General features: G+C 48.7%; 1 protein-coding gene across 3 annotated transcripts in view; it reads left to right on the top strand.

Annotated features, from left to right (window-relative positions):
• pde8a (phosphodiesterase 8A) overlaps positions 1-17,500 on the top strand; it is a 31,931-nt gene that overhangs the window by 6,992 nt on the left and 7,439 nt on the right. The window contains exons 1-14 of one of the 3 annotated variants that reach the window (XM_067419189.1): positions 2,367-2,596; positions 9,741-9,797; positions 10,301-10,491; positions 11,205-11,261; positions 11,557-11,611; positions 11,790-11,878; positions 11,976-12,054; positions 12,161-12,298; positions 12,844-12,932; positions 13,614-13,665; positions 13,748-13,790; positions 15,341-15,421; positions 15,714-15,787; positions 16,644-16,808. In XM_067419189.1, the coding sequence (XP_067275290.1) occupies positions 2,576-2,596; positions 9,741-9,797; positions 10,301-10,491; positions 11,205-11,261; positions 11,557-11,611; positions 11,790-11,878; positions 11,976-12,054; positions 12,161-12,298; positions 12,844-12,932; positions 13,614-13,665; positions 13,748-13,790; positions 15,341-15,421; positions 15,714-15,787; positions 16,644-16,808 (1,191 nt within the window). In that variant the 5' untranslated portion in view covers positions 2,367-2,575. Of the gene's footprint in view, positions 1-2,366; positions 2,597-9,740; positions 9,798-10,300; positions 10,492-11,204; positions 11,262-11,556; positions 11,612-11,789; positions 11,879-11,975; positions 12,055-12,160; positions 12,299-12,843; positions 12,933-13,613; positions 13,666-13,747; positions 13,791-15,340; positions 15,422-15,713; positions 15,788-16,643; positions 16,809-17,500 lie in introns of those variants that run through there. The other 2 variants (XM_067419187.1, XM_067419186.1) reach the window with 2 other exon arrangements.

Genomic DNA, 17,500 nt, shown 5'->3' with positions numbered 1-17,500 from the left:
GTAATGATGATCATGTTGGGTCAGTGCTCAGTGTGTCATTCAATTCTTTTATTTTTTTACAACACCGGCAAAGATCGTGTATTCCAGCGCGCGTGCAGACAGGGTTGCCAAGTTTTTACAACAAAAACAACAGCCCTAAACAACAGCTTCTCAGGGGGTTCTCCGGGAAAAAATGGCGTTTGGGGGTAAATGTGTGTTATTTTGGTAAGGTTGCTGCTCAAATTCGCACTCATGGGTCTATATATCACATAAAAGTCACTTCAACCCGCGGACATAGAAAACAACACGTGGGGGGAAAAACGAAGACTTGGCAACACAGTGCAGTTGAGCTCTGTAGTCACTCCGCTGTCACTCCGCTGCTCTGATTGGTTGTCGGTCTGTCCAATCAAGGTCTTTCCTGGTTGGGTTAAACACGCCCCATAATCACAGCCCAATGAGCATCAGACTCATATTCTGACGTGAGCTGAGGATGACCACGGCAGGCTGGTTTATGTCAGCTGTGTGCGCAAAACGTCTGTCAAAAGAGGAACGTTTTTTGAGCACAATTCACATCCAGCAGTATTTCAGGGAATATATTGTGTGAATGCGCCACACGGAGCCAGCTTTTACCAGTCTGTCAGTTCGGTTGATTTTAATTGATATGCGAGTGAGAAAGCTAAAACGGTGACGGTTTTAAAGGTGCCCTAGAATGAGTATCGTAATTAACCTTGCCATGGTGAAATAAGAGTTTAAACATCGGCCAACTGTGACGCAAGCGTTGGGGATCATTAATACGCCTCATCATTTGCATCTGTCCAAACATGTTCATTATCAGGCGGAACTGACGGAGCGAATCATCAGGACTGCAGATAAACAAACGGCTCTCGGGACACACGTCATGGTCAGGCTGTGCAGGGGACGGGAGGACTCTTCTACCCTTCCCACAGATAAAACATGTCAACAGTCATGGCTGAGGTTTATTATAAAAAGAAAAGCTCTGTTAGGGGATTTAAATTACTGAAATCTGGCAACCGCACGAACGCTCTCTCTCTCTCTCTCTCTCTCTCTCTCTCTCTCTCGCTTGTGGATGATCTGAAAACACCAGTAAACAAGTAGTCTGCATTTGATCAATCTCCGTTTGAGATGTTCTGCTTAAAGTGTCGTTCAGTCGGTCTGTGTTCTGTCAGGACTCACGAGTCGATTCGCTGAACTGCTGTGAGCTGCTGAAATAAGCCAATCAGAGCAGAACTCAACATTAATATTCATGACCCTTCCAAATAAGGCAAAAACAGAGAAGTGTGAGTGTGTAGAGTGTGTGTAGAGTGTATAGAGTATGTGTGTGTGAGAGTGAGTGTGTGTGTGAGTGAGTGTCTGTAAGTGTGTGTTAATCAAGGGCGCAGCAGCATCTGTGTGACTTTCTGTCCATGATAAGACTCAAGTACAAGGTCTGACGATGTCTCACAACACATTCCTCTGTGTGTGTGTGTGAGAGAGAGAGAGAGAGAGAGAGAGGAGAGAGAGGGAGAGAGAGAGAGTGTGAGGTGGAGTGTGTGTGTGTGTGTGTGTGTGTGTGTGAGAGAGCGACAGAGAGAGAGTGTGAGGTAGAGTGTTTGTGTGAGAGAGTGAGCGAGTGTGTTCATGTGTGGAGAGGGTGTGAGCGAGCGAGAGAGAGTGTTTGTGTGTGTGTATTTGTATGTGTGTGTGTGTGTGTGTGTGTGAGAGAGAGAGAGAGAGAGAGAGGGAGAGAGAGTTGGTGTGAGGTAGAGTGTGTGGAGAGAGTGTGAGCGAGAGAGTGTTTGTGTGTCTGTGTGTGTCTGTCTGTGTGTGTGTGTGTGTGTGTGTGTGTGCGCGGAGCTGATATAGGGTTAGTGGTTTATCTGGCCTTGGCTGAGGCTCCACTGTTCTGCGTTTGTAACCCTCAATACCGGATTCAGTGTGTGTGTGTGTGTGTGTGTGTGTGTGTGTGTTATTTAAGGGACAACGTGTGTAGATGTCCTTAAAGTCATTATTTTAGATTTGTGTTGCAAGCAGTTGTTGGTTTGTGTTCCAATAGATAATATCAATGTGACTTTTTAGAAGTGTGTGTGTGTGTGTGTATCATCAGATGATAGACAGCCATGTGTGTGTGACTGGCGTTTCGTTTGTGTGGATCTGAGCAGCACAGGGACGAGCCGAGCTGACACTGGCCAATAACGGTTCTTGACATGACGTCATCGGGAAATTACATCATCGCCAGCGTTCCCAGCAGGCCCTGTGCCACACACACACACACACATACACAGGTTTTTTTTCTTGATTTAATTTTAATATTTGAATAAAACTTTAATAATCATAAAGCAGGTCTAATTAAATGAATTAATACAATGTGTGTGTTTGTGTGAGAGAGAGTGTGTGTGTGTCGCCTGAGATCCGCTGTGAACGTGTGTGTGTGTGTCTTTGTGTCACACACGGTGCTGAGAGCGGCTCGGCTTTGGCTAATCTGGATCAAGACAAAAATACCTGGAGAGAGAAAGAGAGAACTTTTACTGAATGAGGCCTGAGGAAGAGCTTTACACACATTCACTGTTTACTGGACACACTCGCGCACGTGTGTGTGATGGTGCAGGTCATTGTGTCGGTGAGTGGGTCGGTCGGTCGGTGAGTGAGTGAGTGATTCAGTCGGTCAGTGAGTTAGTGAGTCGGTCGGTGAGTGTGAGTGAGTGGGTCAGTGAGTGAGTCGGTAGGTGAGTGTGAGTGAGTGGGTTTGTGAGTGAGGGAGTAAGTGGGTCAATGAGTGAGTGAGTCGGTCGGTGAGTGAGTCGGTCGGTGAGTGAGTCGGTCGGTGAGTGAGTGGGTCGGTCGGTGAGTGAGTGGGTCGGTCGGTGAGTGAGTCGGTCGGTGAGTGAGTGGGTCGGTCAGTGAGTGAGTCGGTCGGTCAGTGAGTGAGTCGGTCGGTCAGTGAGTGGGTCGGTCGGTCAGTGAGTGAGTGAGTGAGTCGGTCGGTGAGTGAGTCGGTCGGTGAGTGAGTGAGTCGGTCGGTGAGTGAGTGAGTCGGTCGGTGAGTGAGTCAGTCGGTCGGTGAGTGGGTCGGTTGGTGAGTAGGTCAGTCGGTCGGTCGCTCAGTGAGTGAGTGGGTCGGTGAGTGAGTCGGTTGGTGAGTGAGTGGGTCGGTCGGTGAGTGGGTCGGTCGGTCGGTGAGTGGGTCGGTCGGTCGGTGAGTGAGTGGGTCGGTCGGTGAGTGAGTGGGTCGGTCGGTGAGTGAGTGAGTCAGTCGGTCGGTGAGTGGGTCAGTCGGTCGGTCGCTCGGTGAGTGAGTCGGTAGGTGAGTGTGAGTGAGTGGGTTTGTGAGTGAGGGAGTAAGTGGGTCAATGAGTGAGTGGGTTGGTTGATGAGTGAGTCGGTCGGTGAGTGAGTCGGTCGGTGAGTGAGTCGGTCGGTGAGTGGGTCGGTCAGTGAGTGGGTCGGTCAGTGAGTGAGTGGGTCGGTCAGTGAGTGAGTGGGTCGGTCAGTGAGTGAGTCGGTCGGTCAGTGAGTGAGTCGGTCGGTCGGTCAGTGAGTGAGTCGGTCGGTCAGTGAGTGAGTCGGTCGGTCGGTCGGTCAGTGAGTGAGTGAGTCGGTCGGTCGGTCGGTGAGTGAGTGAGTCGGTCGGTGAGTGAGTCGGTCGGTGAGTGAGTGAGTCGGTCGGTGAGTGAGTCAGTCGGTCGGTAAGTGAGTCAGTCGGTCGGTGAGTGAGTCAGTCGGTCGGTGAGTAGGTCAGTCGGTCGGTGAGTAGGTCAGTCGGTCGGTTGCTCAGTGAGTGAGTGGGTCGGTAAGTGGGTCGGTCGGTGAGTGAGTGGGTCGGTCGGTGAGTGAGTCGGTCGGTGAGTGGGTCAGTCGGTCGGTCGCTCGGTGAGTGAGTGGGTCGGTGAGTGAGTGAGTCGGTTGGTGAGTGAGTGGGTCGGTCGGTCGGTGAGTGGGTCGCTCGGTGAGTGAGTGGGTCGGTGAGTGAGTGGGTCAGTGAGTGGGTCGGTTGGTGAGTGGGTCGGTCGGTCGGTCGGTGAGTGGGTCGGTCGGTGAGTGAGTGGGTCGGTCGGTGAGTGAGTGGGTCGGTCGGTCGGTCGGTGAGTGAGTCGGTCGGTGAGTGAGTTGAGTCAGTCGGTCTGTGAGTGAGTCGGTCGGTGAGTGAGTGAGTGAGTGGGTCGGTCGGTCGGTGAGTGAGTGGGTTGGTCGGTCGCTCGGTGAGTGAGTCGGTCGGTGAGTGAGTTGAGTCAGTCGGTGAGTGGGTCGGTCGGTCGGTGGGTGAGTGAGTCGGTCAGTCGGTGAGTGAGTGAGTGAGTGAGTCGGTCGGTGAGTGTGTGTGTGACTGTGATTGAGTGAGTGGGTCGGTCGGTCGGTGAGTGAGTGAGTCAGTCAGTCGGTAAGTGAGTGAGTGAGTCGGTCGGTGAGTGTGTGTGTGACTGTGATTGAGTGAGTGGGTTGGTGGGTGAGTGGGTCGGTCGGTCGGTGAGTGAGTGAGTGAGTGAGTGAGTGGGTCGGTGGGTGGGTGAGTGGGTCGGTCGGTGAGTGAGTGAATGAGTGAGTGAGTGAGTGGGTGAGTGGGTCGGTCGGTGAGTGAGTGAGTGAGTGGGTCGGTCGGTCGGTGAGTGGGTCAGTGAGTGAGTGGGTTGGTCGGTGAGTGGGTCAGTGAGTGAGTGGATCGGTCGGTGAGTGAGTGAGTGAGTGAGTGGGTCGGTCGGAGTGAGTGTGAGTGAGTGTGTGTGTGAGTGGGTCGATCAGTGAGTGAGTGGGTCGGTCGGAGTGAGTGTGAGTGAGTGAGTGTGTGAGTGATGTCCCTGAAGTGAGTCGTGAGGAAGGGTTTTGTCCTCTATATCTCTCACGTTGACGTCTGCCCTCTCAACAATGTCATCCACTTTCCTGTTATTCTCTTCAGTGGAAAGCCACTGCTCCAGTGTGTGTGTGTGTGTGTGTGTGTGTGTGTGTGGATGCAGTGAGCAGACAGGATGCAGTGTATAAGTGTGTGTCACTTCTATTCGGTCGGTGAGTGAGTGAGTGAGTGGGTCGGTCGGTGAGTGAGTGGGTCAGTCGGTAAATGAGTGGGACGGTCAGTCGCTCGGTGAGTGAGTCGGTCGGTGAGTGAGTGAGTGGGTCGGTGAGTGAGTGGGTCAGTCGGTAAATGAGTGGGACGGTCGGTCGCTCGGTGAGTGAGTCGGTGGGTGAGTGAGTCGGTCGGTGGGTGAGTGAGTCGGTCGGTGAGTGAGTGAGTCGGTCGGTGAGTGAGTGGGTCGGTCTGTGAGTGAGTGGGTCGGTCTGTGAGTGAGTGGGTCGGTCTGTGAGTGAGTGGGTCGGTCGGTCGATAAGTGAGTCGGTCGGTCGGTCGGTGAGTGAGTGGGTCGGTCGGTCGGTGAGTGAGTGAGTGGGTCGGTCGGTCGCTCTGTGAGTGGGTCGGTGAGTGAGTTGAGTCAGTCGGTGAGTGAGTGAGTGAGTGAGTCGGTCGGTGAGTGTGTGTGTGACTGTGATTGAGTGAGTGGGTCGGTCGGTGAGTGAGTGAGTCAGTCGGTGAGTGAGTGAGTGAGTCGGTTGGTGAGTGTGTGTGTGACTGTGATTGAGTGAGTGGGTCGGTGAGTGAGTGAGTGAGTGAGTGAGTGGGTCGGTCAGTGAGTGAGTGGGTGGGTCGGTCGGTCGGTCGGTCGGTCGGTCAGTGAGTGGGTTGGTCGGTGAGTGAGTGGATCGGTCGGTGAGTGAGTGAGTGAGTGAGTGAGTGGGTCGGTCAGTGAGTGGGTGGGTCGGTCGGTCGGTCGGTCGGTCGGTGAGTGAGTGGATCGGTCGGTGAGTGAGTGAGTGAGTGAGTGGGTCGGTCGGTGAGTGAGTCGGTGAGTGAGTGAGTGAGTGAGTGAGTGAGTGGGTCGGTCGGTCGGTCGCTCTGTGAGTGGGTCGGTGAGTGAGTTGAGTCAGTCGGTGAGTGAGTGAGTGAGTGAGTCGGTCGGTGAGTGTGTGTGTGACTGTGATTGAGTGAGTGGGTCGGTCGGTGAGTGAGTGAGTCAGTCGGTGAGTGAGTGAGTGAGTCGGTTGGTGAGTGTGTGTGTGACTGTGATTGAGTGAGTGGGTCGGTGAGTGAGTGAGTGAGTGAGTGAGTGGGTGGGTGGGTCGGTCGGTCGGTCGGTCGGTCAGTGAGTGGGTTGGTCGGTGAGTGAGTGGATCGGTCGGTGAGTGAGTGAGTGAGTGAGTGAGTGGGTCGGTCGGTGAGTGAGTGAGTGGGTGGGTCGGTCGGTCGGTCGGTCGGTGAGTGAGTGGATCGGTCGGTGAGTGAGTGAGTGAGTGGGTCGGTCGGTGAGTGAGTCGGTGAGTGAGTGAGTGAGTGAGTGAGTGAGTGAGTGAGTGAGTGAGTGAGTGAGTGAGTGAGTGAGTGAGTGAGTGAGTGAGTGAGTGAGTGAGTGAGTGAGTGAGTGGGTCGGTCGGTCGGTCGGTCGGTCGGTCGGTCGGTCGGTCGGTCGGTCGGTCGGTCGGTCAGTGAGTGGGTTGGTCGGTGAGTGAGTGGATCGGTCGGTGAGTGAGTGAGTGAGTGAGTGGGTCGGTCGGTCGGTGAGTGAGTGAGTGGGTGGGTCGGTCGGTCGGTCGGTGAGTGAGTGGATCGGTCGGTGAGTGAGTGAGTGAGTGAGTGGGTCGGTCGGTGAGTGAGTCGGTGAGTGAGTGAGTGGGTCGGTCGGTGAGTGAGTCGGTGAGTGAGTGAGTGGGTCGGTCGGTGAGTGAGTCGGTGAGTGAGTGAGTGGGTCGGTCGGTGAGTGAGTCGGTGAGTGAGTGAGTGGGTCGGTCGGAGTGAGTGAGTGTGTGAGTGGGTCGGTCGGAGTGAGTGAGTGTGTGAGTGGGTCGATCGGTGAGTGAGTGGGTCGGTCAGAGTGAGTGTGAGTGAGTGAGTGTGTGAGTGATGTCCCTGAAGTGAGTCGTGAGGAAGGGTTTTGTCCTCTATATCTCTCACACTGACGTCTGCCCTCTCAACAATGTCATCCACTTTCCTGTTATTCTCTTCAGTGGAAAGCCACTGCTCCAGTGTGTGTGTGTGTGTGTGTGTGTGTGTGTGTGGATGCAGTGAGCAGACAGGATGCAGTGTATAAGTGTGTGTCACCGCGAGTGCTGTAGCTCTCCTAGTTTCACACTAATCCGTCTGGTCATGTTTGAGGAGTCCACGAGCTGAGAGACGGATCAGGGTCTGACCCTTCACTCGTTACTTCAGCTGGGACGAATGAATGGAATAAAAGTTTACAAAGAAAGTTCTTGCCATCGGACGAGCTCTAAATGGAGCGTTTGCGTGAGATGTGTGTGAGCTGATTGCGGCTTACTAATCTCATTATCTGGTGGAAACGAGGCCACATTGTCACTGTCCATGAGTAGGACTCACTCTCACTCTCTCTCTCTCTCTCTCTCTCTCTCTCTCTCTCTCTCTCTCTCTCTCTCTCTCAAACACGTTTGTTTTTGTGAATTGTGGGGACATTCCATAGGCGTAATGGTTTTTATACTGTACAAACCGTATTTTCTATCCCCTTACACTGCCCCTAAACCTACCCAACACACACACACACACACACACACACACACACACACACACACACACACACACACACACACACACTGCCCCTAAACCTACCCATCACACACACACACACACACACACACACACACACACACACACACACACACACACACACACACACACACACACACACACACACACACACACAGCCCCTAAACCTACCCATCACACACACACACACACACACACACACTGCCCCTACACCTACCCATCTCTCACACACACACACACACACACACACACACACACACACACACACACACACACACACACACACACACACACACACACACACACACACACACACACACACTGCCCCTAAACCTACCCATCACACACACAGCCCCTAAACCTACCCATCACACACACAGCCCCTAAACCTACCCATCACACATACACTGCCCCTAAACCTACCCATCACACACACACACACACACACACACACACACACACACACACACACACACACACACACACTGCCCCTAAACCTACCCATCACACACACACACACTGCCCCTAAACCTACCCATCACACACACACACACACTGCCCCTAAACCTACCCATCACACACACACACTGCCCCTAAACCTACCCATCACACACACACACACACATTGCCCCTAAACCTACCCATCACACACACACACACACACACACACACTGCCCCCAAACCTACGCAACACACACACACACACACAGGTCTTTGTGTAACTTCACTGTAAGAGTGTGTGTGTGTTATGCAATGATTTGGTTCTGTCTGTCGTATCTCATCAACACACACATTCATGAAGCGCCAGCAGAACGAGTGTGTGTCAATCACCGATAAAGCCATTCTGAGCGTGTCAGATTCGTGATGCCGTTTTGTATTTTCATGGAAGTTCATAGAAAAAATGTAGGAAATGAAGCGTAACATCCCAGCACTCGTGCTCTTCAGCCAGACTGACGGCTCGGCGTTTGATAACACTTTATCATAATAATGTGCTGAACACTGGTTATCACGTCTTTATGGACCTTGTGTCGGTTCAGACGCTGCTGAGTCGGGTCTCTGTGACTAAAGATCTTCCTGTCAACTCTCAGTCGATTAGCAAGTGTATGCACACTATACTGTCCATGTCCAGAAAGGGAATAAAAACATCATCACAGTAGTCCATATGAGACATCAGTGGGTTAATTAGAGTCTCTTGAAGCATCCAAAATACATTTGGGTCCAAAAATAACAAAAACTACGACTTTATTCAGCATTGGCTTCTCTTCCGCGTTTGTGTTCAATCCTCAAATAAAGATTCAAACGGTGATGACTCAGCGAATCGATTCATGATTCGGATCGCCAATGTCTCGTGACTTCAGTAGTTTGATGAGATCCGAACTGCTGAAATCACGTGACATTGGCGACATTTCCGCCCAATCACAGCAGAGCAGCTCTCAGAGAGGCGGGGCTTAGAGAGACTGGACCCTTCAGACGCTGAGAGAGAAGAGCTGAAGCGTCAGTGGAGATTATCAGAGAGTTAAAGTGTGTGTGAGCTGCAGAGAACCTGTTGGACACACACATCAGGAGCCTTTATAATAACAACCACTTTAAAGTCCTTTCTTTTTCATTTAGTGCTCAAGTCAAGTCACCTTTATTATACGATTCAGATCACTGTGTGTGTGTGTGTGTGTGTGTGTGTGTGTTCTCGTTGTTGTTTCAGAGCACATTAACGGAGTGTGTATGTGTTCTCGCTGTCGTTTCAGATAATAGTGTGTGTGTGTGTTCTCGCTGTTGTTTCAGATCATAGTGTGTGTGTGTGTGTGTTCTCGCTGTTCTTTAAGATCATAGTGTGTGTGTGTGTTCTCGCTGTCGTTTCAGAGCACATTAACGGAGTGTGTGTGTGTGTTCTCGCTGTCGTTTCAGAGCACGTTAACGTAGTGTGTGTGTATGTGTTCTCGCTGTCGTTTCAGATCATAGTGTGTGTGTGTGTTCTCGCTGTCGTTTCAGAGCACATTAACGGAGTGTGTGTGTGTGTTCTCGCTGTTGTTTCAGAGCACGTTAACGTAGTGTGTGTGTGTGTGTGTTCTCGCTGTCGTTTCAGAGCACATTAACGGAGTGTGTGTGTGTGTTCTCGCTGTCGTTTCAGAGCACGTTAACGTAGTGTGTGTGTGTGTGTGTGTTCTCGCTGTCGTTTCAGAGCACGTTAACGGAGTGTGTGTGTGTGTGTGTGTTCTCGCTGTCGTTTCAGAGCACGTTAACGGAGGTGCAGTTCGGCCCCATGAAGCTCTATGAAGATCAACTGCAGGTACGACTCATCACTCAGACAGCTCTGTGTGTGTGTGTGTGTGTGTGTGTGTGTGTGTGTGTGTGTGTGTTCTATATTGAGAGGTTCATTAATTCTTCAAGCTAAGTGAATCCATCCTGAGATTTGAGCTCCTGTGAGAATATGAATGATCGCTCCATGAATCTGTTTCCACAGTGTGTGTGCGTAGAGACTAATGACACACACACACACACACGTTTGTTTTTGTGAAATGTGGGGACTCTCCATAGGTGTAATGGTTTTTATACTGTACGAAATTTATTTTCTATCCCCTTACACTGCCCCTAAACCTACCCACACACACACACACACACAGGCTGCCCCTAAAACTACCCATCACACACACAGTCACACACTCACACACACTGCCCCTAAACCTTCCCATCACACACACAGTCACACACTCACACACACACACTCATTTCATGTTTTTGTTGTCGAAGGCACCGATGAGGAGTGTGTGTGTGTGTGTGTGTGTGTCGCAGGTGCTGTTAGTGTTTGCCAAAGACGACGCTCAGAGCAGCAGCCTCTGCTGGGCCTGCGAGCGCGCCGGCTTCAGGTGTAATGTGGCTCGAACACCAGAGGCGGCGCTGGAGAGCTTCCTGGAGAAGAGCCACGACCTGATCCTCATCGATCACAGACATTCCCGAAGCTTCGACGCGGAGGCGCTGTGTCGGTGCGTGCGTGCGTGCGTGTGTGTGTGTGTGTGTGTGTTCTCATGTGTCCGTGCGCGTGTGTATGTTTGTTCTTATGGTATTGTTGTGTGTGTGTTCTCAATGTATCTGTGTGTATGTTTTCTGAATGTATCGTTGTGTGTGTGTGTGTTCTTCATGTATCGGTGTGTGTGTGTGTGTGTTCTTCATGTATCGGTGTGTGTGTGTGTGTTCTGAATGTATCTGTGTGTGTGTGTGTGTTCTTCATGTATCGGTGTGTGTGTTCTTAATGTGTCTGTGCGTCTCTCCGCTCCTGAAGATTAAAGGAACACTCCGGCGTTTTTAGAAATAATTTTTTGATCACTTTTACTCAGGACATGCTATCTGGCAACATAGGATTCCATTCATTATGCTAAGCTAAGCTAGCGGCGACCCTGCCAAACTAAAGCAATGCACTGAGACACAAACGCATTCGCCCACACATCTAAATGTAGGAGAGAAGCTGAATAAGCCCTAGCTCTAAACACGCCGGAGCGCTCCTTTAATACATGACGGGATCGTGTGGATTCTGTGCGTGTGTGTGTGTGTGTGTGAGAGTGCGTGTGTCCGTGTGTGTGTGTGTGAGTGTGTGTGTTTGCTGCTGTTTCTCGGCCTGCGAGGCTCGAAATTACAGCCGTTTTTGTGTTCATGTTGGCATTGCGTTTTTTTTTCTCTAACTCTCATTTTATTTTTCCAGCTCAATACGAGCCGTCGGCTGCTCTCAGAACACTGTGATCGTGGCTGTAGTGAAAAGGTTTACACACACACACACACACACGCACTCACACACACACACACACACACGCACTCTCACACACACACACACACACACACGCACAGACACACACATAGGCAACAACACACACACAAACTCACACAGACACGCACAAACACTCACGCACTCACACGCACAGACACACGCACACACACATTTACTAACGGTCCTAAACAGTCACACAAATCTAGATCACATATTACACACACACACAGAGTGTTTGTCTGTCATCCAGTTATCGTGATTATCTGGTAAATCATGTTTTGTTCTGAAGGCCGGATCGTGAAGAAGCCACTGTGATGCCACTGCTATCAGCAGGATTTAACAGGGTGAGTGTGTGTGTGTGTGTGTGTGTGTGTGTGTGTGTGTGTGTGTGTGTGTGTGTGTGACGGAACAGTGTGAGTGTGTGTGTGTGTGTGCTGGATTGGGGATCGCACGTATTTCAACAATGACTGAAATCAAGATGTAGATTGTGTGTGTGTGTGTGTGTGTGTGTGTGTTTTACAGCGATTTGTGGAAAACTCCAACATGATGGCCTGTTATAATGAACTCATCCAACTCCATCATGGAGAAATACGAGCTCAGATCAAACTCCGGTGAGACGTCTCCTCATGACCGTTACAAGGCTTTCATTTATCAGATGGACAGTCTCTGATCATAACTCTGTGTGTGTGTGTGTGTGTTTGTCTTCAGAGCCTGTAACGCTGTTTTTACTGCACTGGAACAGAGTCAGGAAGCCATTGAGATCAGCAGTGAAGATCAGATCATACAGGTACTCTCTCTCTCTCTCTCTCTCTCTCTCTCTCTCACACACACACACACACTCAGACATCAGCTCTAGATCATCACTGAGACTGCTTCATTTGTTTTTCTCTCAGTATGTTAATCCGGCGTACGAGTGCATTATGGGATACCAGCGTGGAGAACTGCTGAAGGAAAACACTGAAGTGCCTAAGAGTGACAAAAACAAACCAGACCTGCTGGAAAACATCAGCTCCTGCATCCGCAGAGGGAAGGTGAGTAACACATACATACACACACACACACACACACACACCAAACTCTCTCTCTCACACACACACTCTCTCTTCACACATACACACCTGCGGCTTGTGTGAAGAACTGAGGATCACACTGACTTACATGGGCCTCTGCAAGGTGCTGTGACTTTAACTATTACCCACAATCCTCAACATGTGCTGTCCCTTCCGAAGCACTCACATTTAGAAAAGGGCCGTTTGTAATGAACAATGATGAAAGCGTTACACACTGAGCTGAGTCTAATCTCAGAGTTCATGATGTTAGTCACAGTGAACTCTGGGAAATCCACAGATGAGCAGCGGCCTGACGGTTAGTGTGTGAACAGCCCTGCTGTAGCACTTCACACAGCACAAAGGTCACACACACACACACACACACACACACACACACAGCTGGACGTGCGTTTGAAGCCGCAGACTCTGGCCTTTTATCACACTGGGGTCAGACTTTGATTCTCCACCTGACCTGAGATCTGATGCTCTGTTTTGTTTGTGTTGATCTGATGCCGTTTGTGTTTCAGGAATGGCAGGGGGTTTATTATGCCAAAAAGAAGAACGGAGACAGTGTGCAACAGAATGTGAAGATGACGCCTGTCGTCGGACAGGGAGGGTGGGCTCCAATCTTCTATTCTATTCCTACTTCAATTTCTACACTGAGAAACTGATTTTGTGTGATGTATAAATCAAGACATATTTCAACTTAAAGGGTTAGTTCACCCAAAACTGAACCTTCTGTCATTAACTCCTCTCCCTAATGTCGCTCCACACCCGTAAGACCTCCGTTCATCTTCACACACAGTTTAAGATATTTTATATTTAGTCCGAGAGCGTATGCAAGTGTATGCACACTATACTGTCCATGTCCAGAAAGGGAATAAAAACATCATCACAGTAGTCCATATGAGACATCAGTGGGTTAATTAGAGTCTCTTGAAGCATCCAAAATACATTTGGGTCCAAAAATAACAAAAACTACGACTTTATTCAGCATTGGCTTCTCTTCCACGTTTGTGTTTAATCCTCCAATAAAGATTCAAACGGTTATGACTCAGCGAATCGATTCATGATTCGGATCGCGTGTCAAACTGCTGAAATCACGAGACAGTGGCGATCCGAATCATGAACGACATTAGGGAGAGGAGTTAATGACAGAAGTTTCATTTTTGGCTGAACTAACCCTTTAATTTCAAAACAAAAATAAAACTGCTACCTCCTGGCCTGCAGTTTGATCATGTTTGCTTGTTTAATGTGTGTGTGTGTGTGTGTGTGTGTGTGTGTGTTTCTCTTGTAGTAAAGTCAGGCACTGTGTGTCTGTTACCAGGCCTTTAAATGACCATAACAAGGTAAGAACACGTTCAGTCTGAGTAGAGCGGTGTGTGTTTGTGTGAGAGATGATGTTAATCTGATCTGTGTGTTCTGATCCAGACAGAAAAGCCCTGTGAGCGAGTCCAGGCCGAATCACAGACAGGTACCAGAGCACTGCACGCTTTACAGTCTTTACTCACACTTTACAGTCTTTATGCATGCTTTACAGTCTTAACACACACTTTACAGTCTTTACGCATGCTTTACAGTCTTTACACGCACTTTACAGTCTTTACGCACGCTTTACAGTCTTTACACACACTTTACAGTCTTAACACACACTTTACAGTCTTAACACACACTTTACAGTCTTTATGCATGCTTTACAGTCTTAACACACACTTTACAGTCTTTACGCATGCTTTACAGTCTTTACACGCACTTTACAGTCTTTACGCACGCTTTACAGTCTTTACACACACTTTACAGTCTTAACACACACTTTACAGTCTTTATACTCGCTTTACAGTCTTTACACACGATTTATAGTCTTTACACACTCTTTACAGCCTTTACGCACGCTTTACAGTCTTTACGCACACTTTACAGTCTTTACGCACACTTTACAGTCTTTACGCACACTTTACAGTCTTTACGCATGCTTTACAGTGTTTACACACACTTTACAGTCTTTACGCACGCTTTACAGTCTTTACACACACTTTACAGTCTTAACACACTTTACAGTCTTTACGCACGCTTTACAGTCTTTACGCACGCTTTACAGTCTTTACGCACGCTTTACAGTCTTTACACACACTTTACAGTCTTTACACACACTTTACAGTCTTTACGCACGCTTTACAGTCTTTACACAAACTTTAAAGTCTGATTTTTAGTCTTTACACACGATTTATAGTCTTTACACACTCTTCAGTCTTTACACACACTTTACAATCTTTACACATGCTTTACAGTCTTTACACACGCTTTACAGTCTTTACACAAATTTTACAGTCTTTACACACTCTTCAGTCTTTACACAAATTTTACAGTCTTTACACATGCTTTACAGTCTTTACACACACTTTACAGTCTTTACACAAGCTTTACTGTTTTTGCACACACTTTACAGTCTTTACACAAATTTTACAGTCTTTACACACTCTTCAGTCTTTACACACGCTTTACTGTTTTTGCACACAATTTACAGTCTTTACGCACGCTTTACAGTCTTTATACTCGCTTTACAGTCTTTACACATGATTTTTAGTCTTTACACACACTTTACAGTCTTTACACACTCTTTACATTCTTTACACACTCTTCAGTCTTTACACACACTTTACAGTCTTTATACTCGCTTTACAGTCTTTACACATGATTTTTAGTCTTTACACACACTTTACAGTCTTTACACACTCTTTACATTCTTTACACACTCTTCAGTCTTTACACACACTTTACAGTCTTTACACATGCTTTACAGTCTTTACACACTCTTCAGTCTTTACACACTCTTCAGTCTTTACACAAGCTTTACTGTTTTTGCACACACTTTACAGTCTTTACACACATCAACTAACTGTTCAGCATTTGGCATTGAAAGCATGTGCTGTAATTTAGATATATTTTTAAGATGGCAGAATGCAGTTTTACAGATAAAGTGTGTGTGTGTGTGCTGAAGTTGTTTCTGTTGTTATTGTGTGTCAGATATTCAGCAGTCCAGCAAATATAAGGACCGCAGGAAAGGATCGTTGGACGTTCGCTCGACGACCTCTAGAGGAAGTGACGGTGAGTCAAAACTCCGCCCCCAACTATAAGCCCCACCCCCAACCCTAAGCCCCTCCCTCACTGGTCACCAGTGGAGGAAAAGGCTCTTCACTTCAGACACCCGCCTGTCGCTCATCTTTAGACTGAGATTGAGCTTATTTAGGATCAGATATAACCAGAGCGTTCTGTGAGATGAGGCGACAGTCCTAAATGTGTCTGTGAATGAGAATCCCTGACTAACACTTGACCTCTGACCCCTGCGCTGAGGTGCACATGAGGCAAGTCAGTGTTTTCAGTGTCGTTTTGTGTTTAGCAGGAAGTTCTCAGAGGAGACACTCGTCTATGGCCAGAATTCACTCCATGACTATTGAAGCTCCAATCACTAAGGTATAGTGTGTGTGTGTGTGTGTGGGTGAGAGAGAGAGTCTGTGTCTGTGAGTGTGTGTGTCTGTGAGTGTGTGTGTCTGTGAGAGTGTGTGTCTGTCCGTGTGTGTCTGTGAGAGTGTGTGTCTGTGTCTGTGAGTGTGTGTGTCTGTGAGTGTGAGTGTGTGTGTCTGTGAGAGAGTGTGTGTGTCTGTGAGAGAGTGTGTGTGTCTGTGAGAGAGTGTGTGTGTCTGTGAGTGTGTGTGTCTGTCCATGTGTGTCTGTGAGTGTGTGTGTCTGTGAGTGTGAGTGTGTGTGTCTGTGAGTGTGAGTGTGTGTGTCTGTGAGTGTGTGTGTGTGTCTGTGAGTGTGTGTGTGTGTCTGTGAGAGAGTGTGTGTCTGTGAGAGAGTGTGTGTCTGTGAGAGTGTGTGTCTGTGAGTGTGTGTGTCTGTGAGTGTGTGTGTGTCTATGAGTGTGTGTGTGTGAGAGTGTGTGTGTCTGTGAGTGTGTGTGTCTGTGAGTGTGTGTGTCTGTGAGAGTGTGTGTCTGTGAGAGTGTGCGTCTGTGAGAGAGTGTGTGTGTCTGTGAGAGAGTGTGTGTGTCTGTGAGTGTGTGTGTCTGTGAGTGTGTGTGAGAGAGTGTGTGTGAGAGAGTGTGTGTGAGAGAGTGTGTGTGAGAGAGTGTGTGTGAGAGAGTGTGTGTGAGAGAGTGTGTGTGACAGAGTGTGTGTGACAGAGTGTGTGTGACAGAGTGTGTGTGTGTCTGTGAGAGTGTGTGTGTGTGTCTGTGAGAGTGTGTGTGTGTGTCTGTGAGTGTGAGAGTGTTCTGTAGGCTCATGTTGAATCTGATGTGTGTGTGTGTGTGTGTGTGTGTGTGTAGGTGATAAACATCATTAATGCGGCTCAGGAGAGCAGTCCGATGCCGGTGGCTGAAGCTCTGGACCGCGTGCTGGAGATCCTGCGGACGACGGAGTTATACTCGCCTCAGCTCGGCACGAAGGAGGAAGACCCTCACACTAACGACCTGGTGGGCGGACTAATGACCGTAAGTCCACATCGCCCCGTCACATGATCAAACTCATCACGAAAGGGACGTCTGCTGCTGTTTTCTGCTCTGAGCCGTATATCGAGTCCATCGCTTCACAAACAAGAACAGATGTGGGCGGGGCTTGAGTGTGTCTGTGGGGATCTGATTGGATGGCTGTGGTTTGCTATTGGCTGATCTCATGTGAGTGACAGGTGGCCCCGCCCTCGTCATCAGAGAAGAGATGAAGATATTCTGACTCAAGATTATTAAAGCGGCGGTTCTGTGTTTTTTTTCTAGGCTTGGTTTAGTGCTGTGCGATATTGAAGAAAAATGCGATATGCAATATGTTGTTCAATAATGCGATATTCGATATTCGATATGCGATACGATATTGCTATAAGTGTGTAAAATCTATTTCAATTATACATTTAAATTTTTTTTTAACTGAGAATTAAACCATTTGTTTCACATTCTCTCTGGGAAAAGAAAGCATCTCAACAACTTCTGAAAGTGACCAGCAGTGTTTTAGCAAACATTTATGTCACAAATCGTTCAACGTTTCGGTGTGTGTGTGTGTGTGTGTGTGTGTGTGTGTGTGTGTGTGTGTGTGTGTGTGTGTGTGTGTGTGTGTCAGACAGCGCGAGACTGCAAGTTATTGTTTTTTGCAAATTATTGCGTTATAAAGTTCTTTGCACACTGAGTCTGTAATT

Source organism: Pseudorasbora parva, chromosome 16 (genome assembly GCF_024679245.1).
Source record: "Pseudorasbora parva isolate DD20220531a chromosome 16, ASM2467924v1, whole genome shotgun sequence".
Lineage (NCBI taxonomy): Eukaryota > Metazoa > Chordata > Actinopteri > Cypriniformes > Gobionidae > Pseudorasbora > Pseudorasbora parva.
This window is presented reverse-complemented; position numbering and strand designations above follow the sequence as displayed.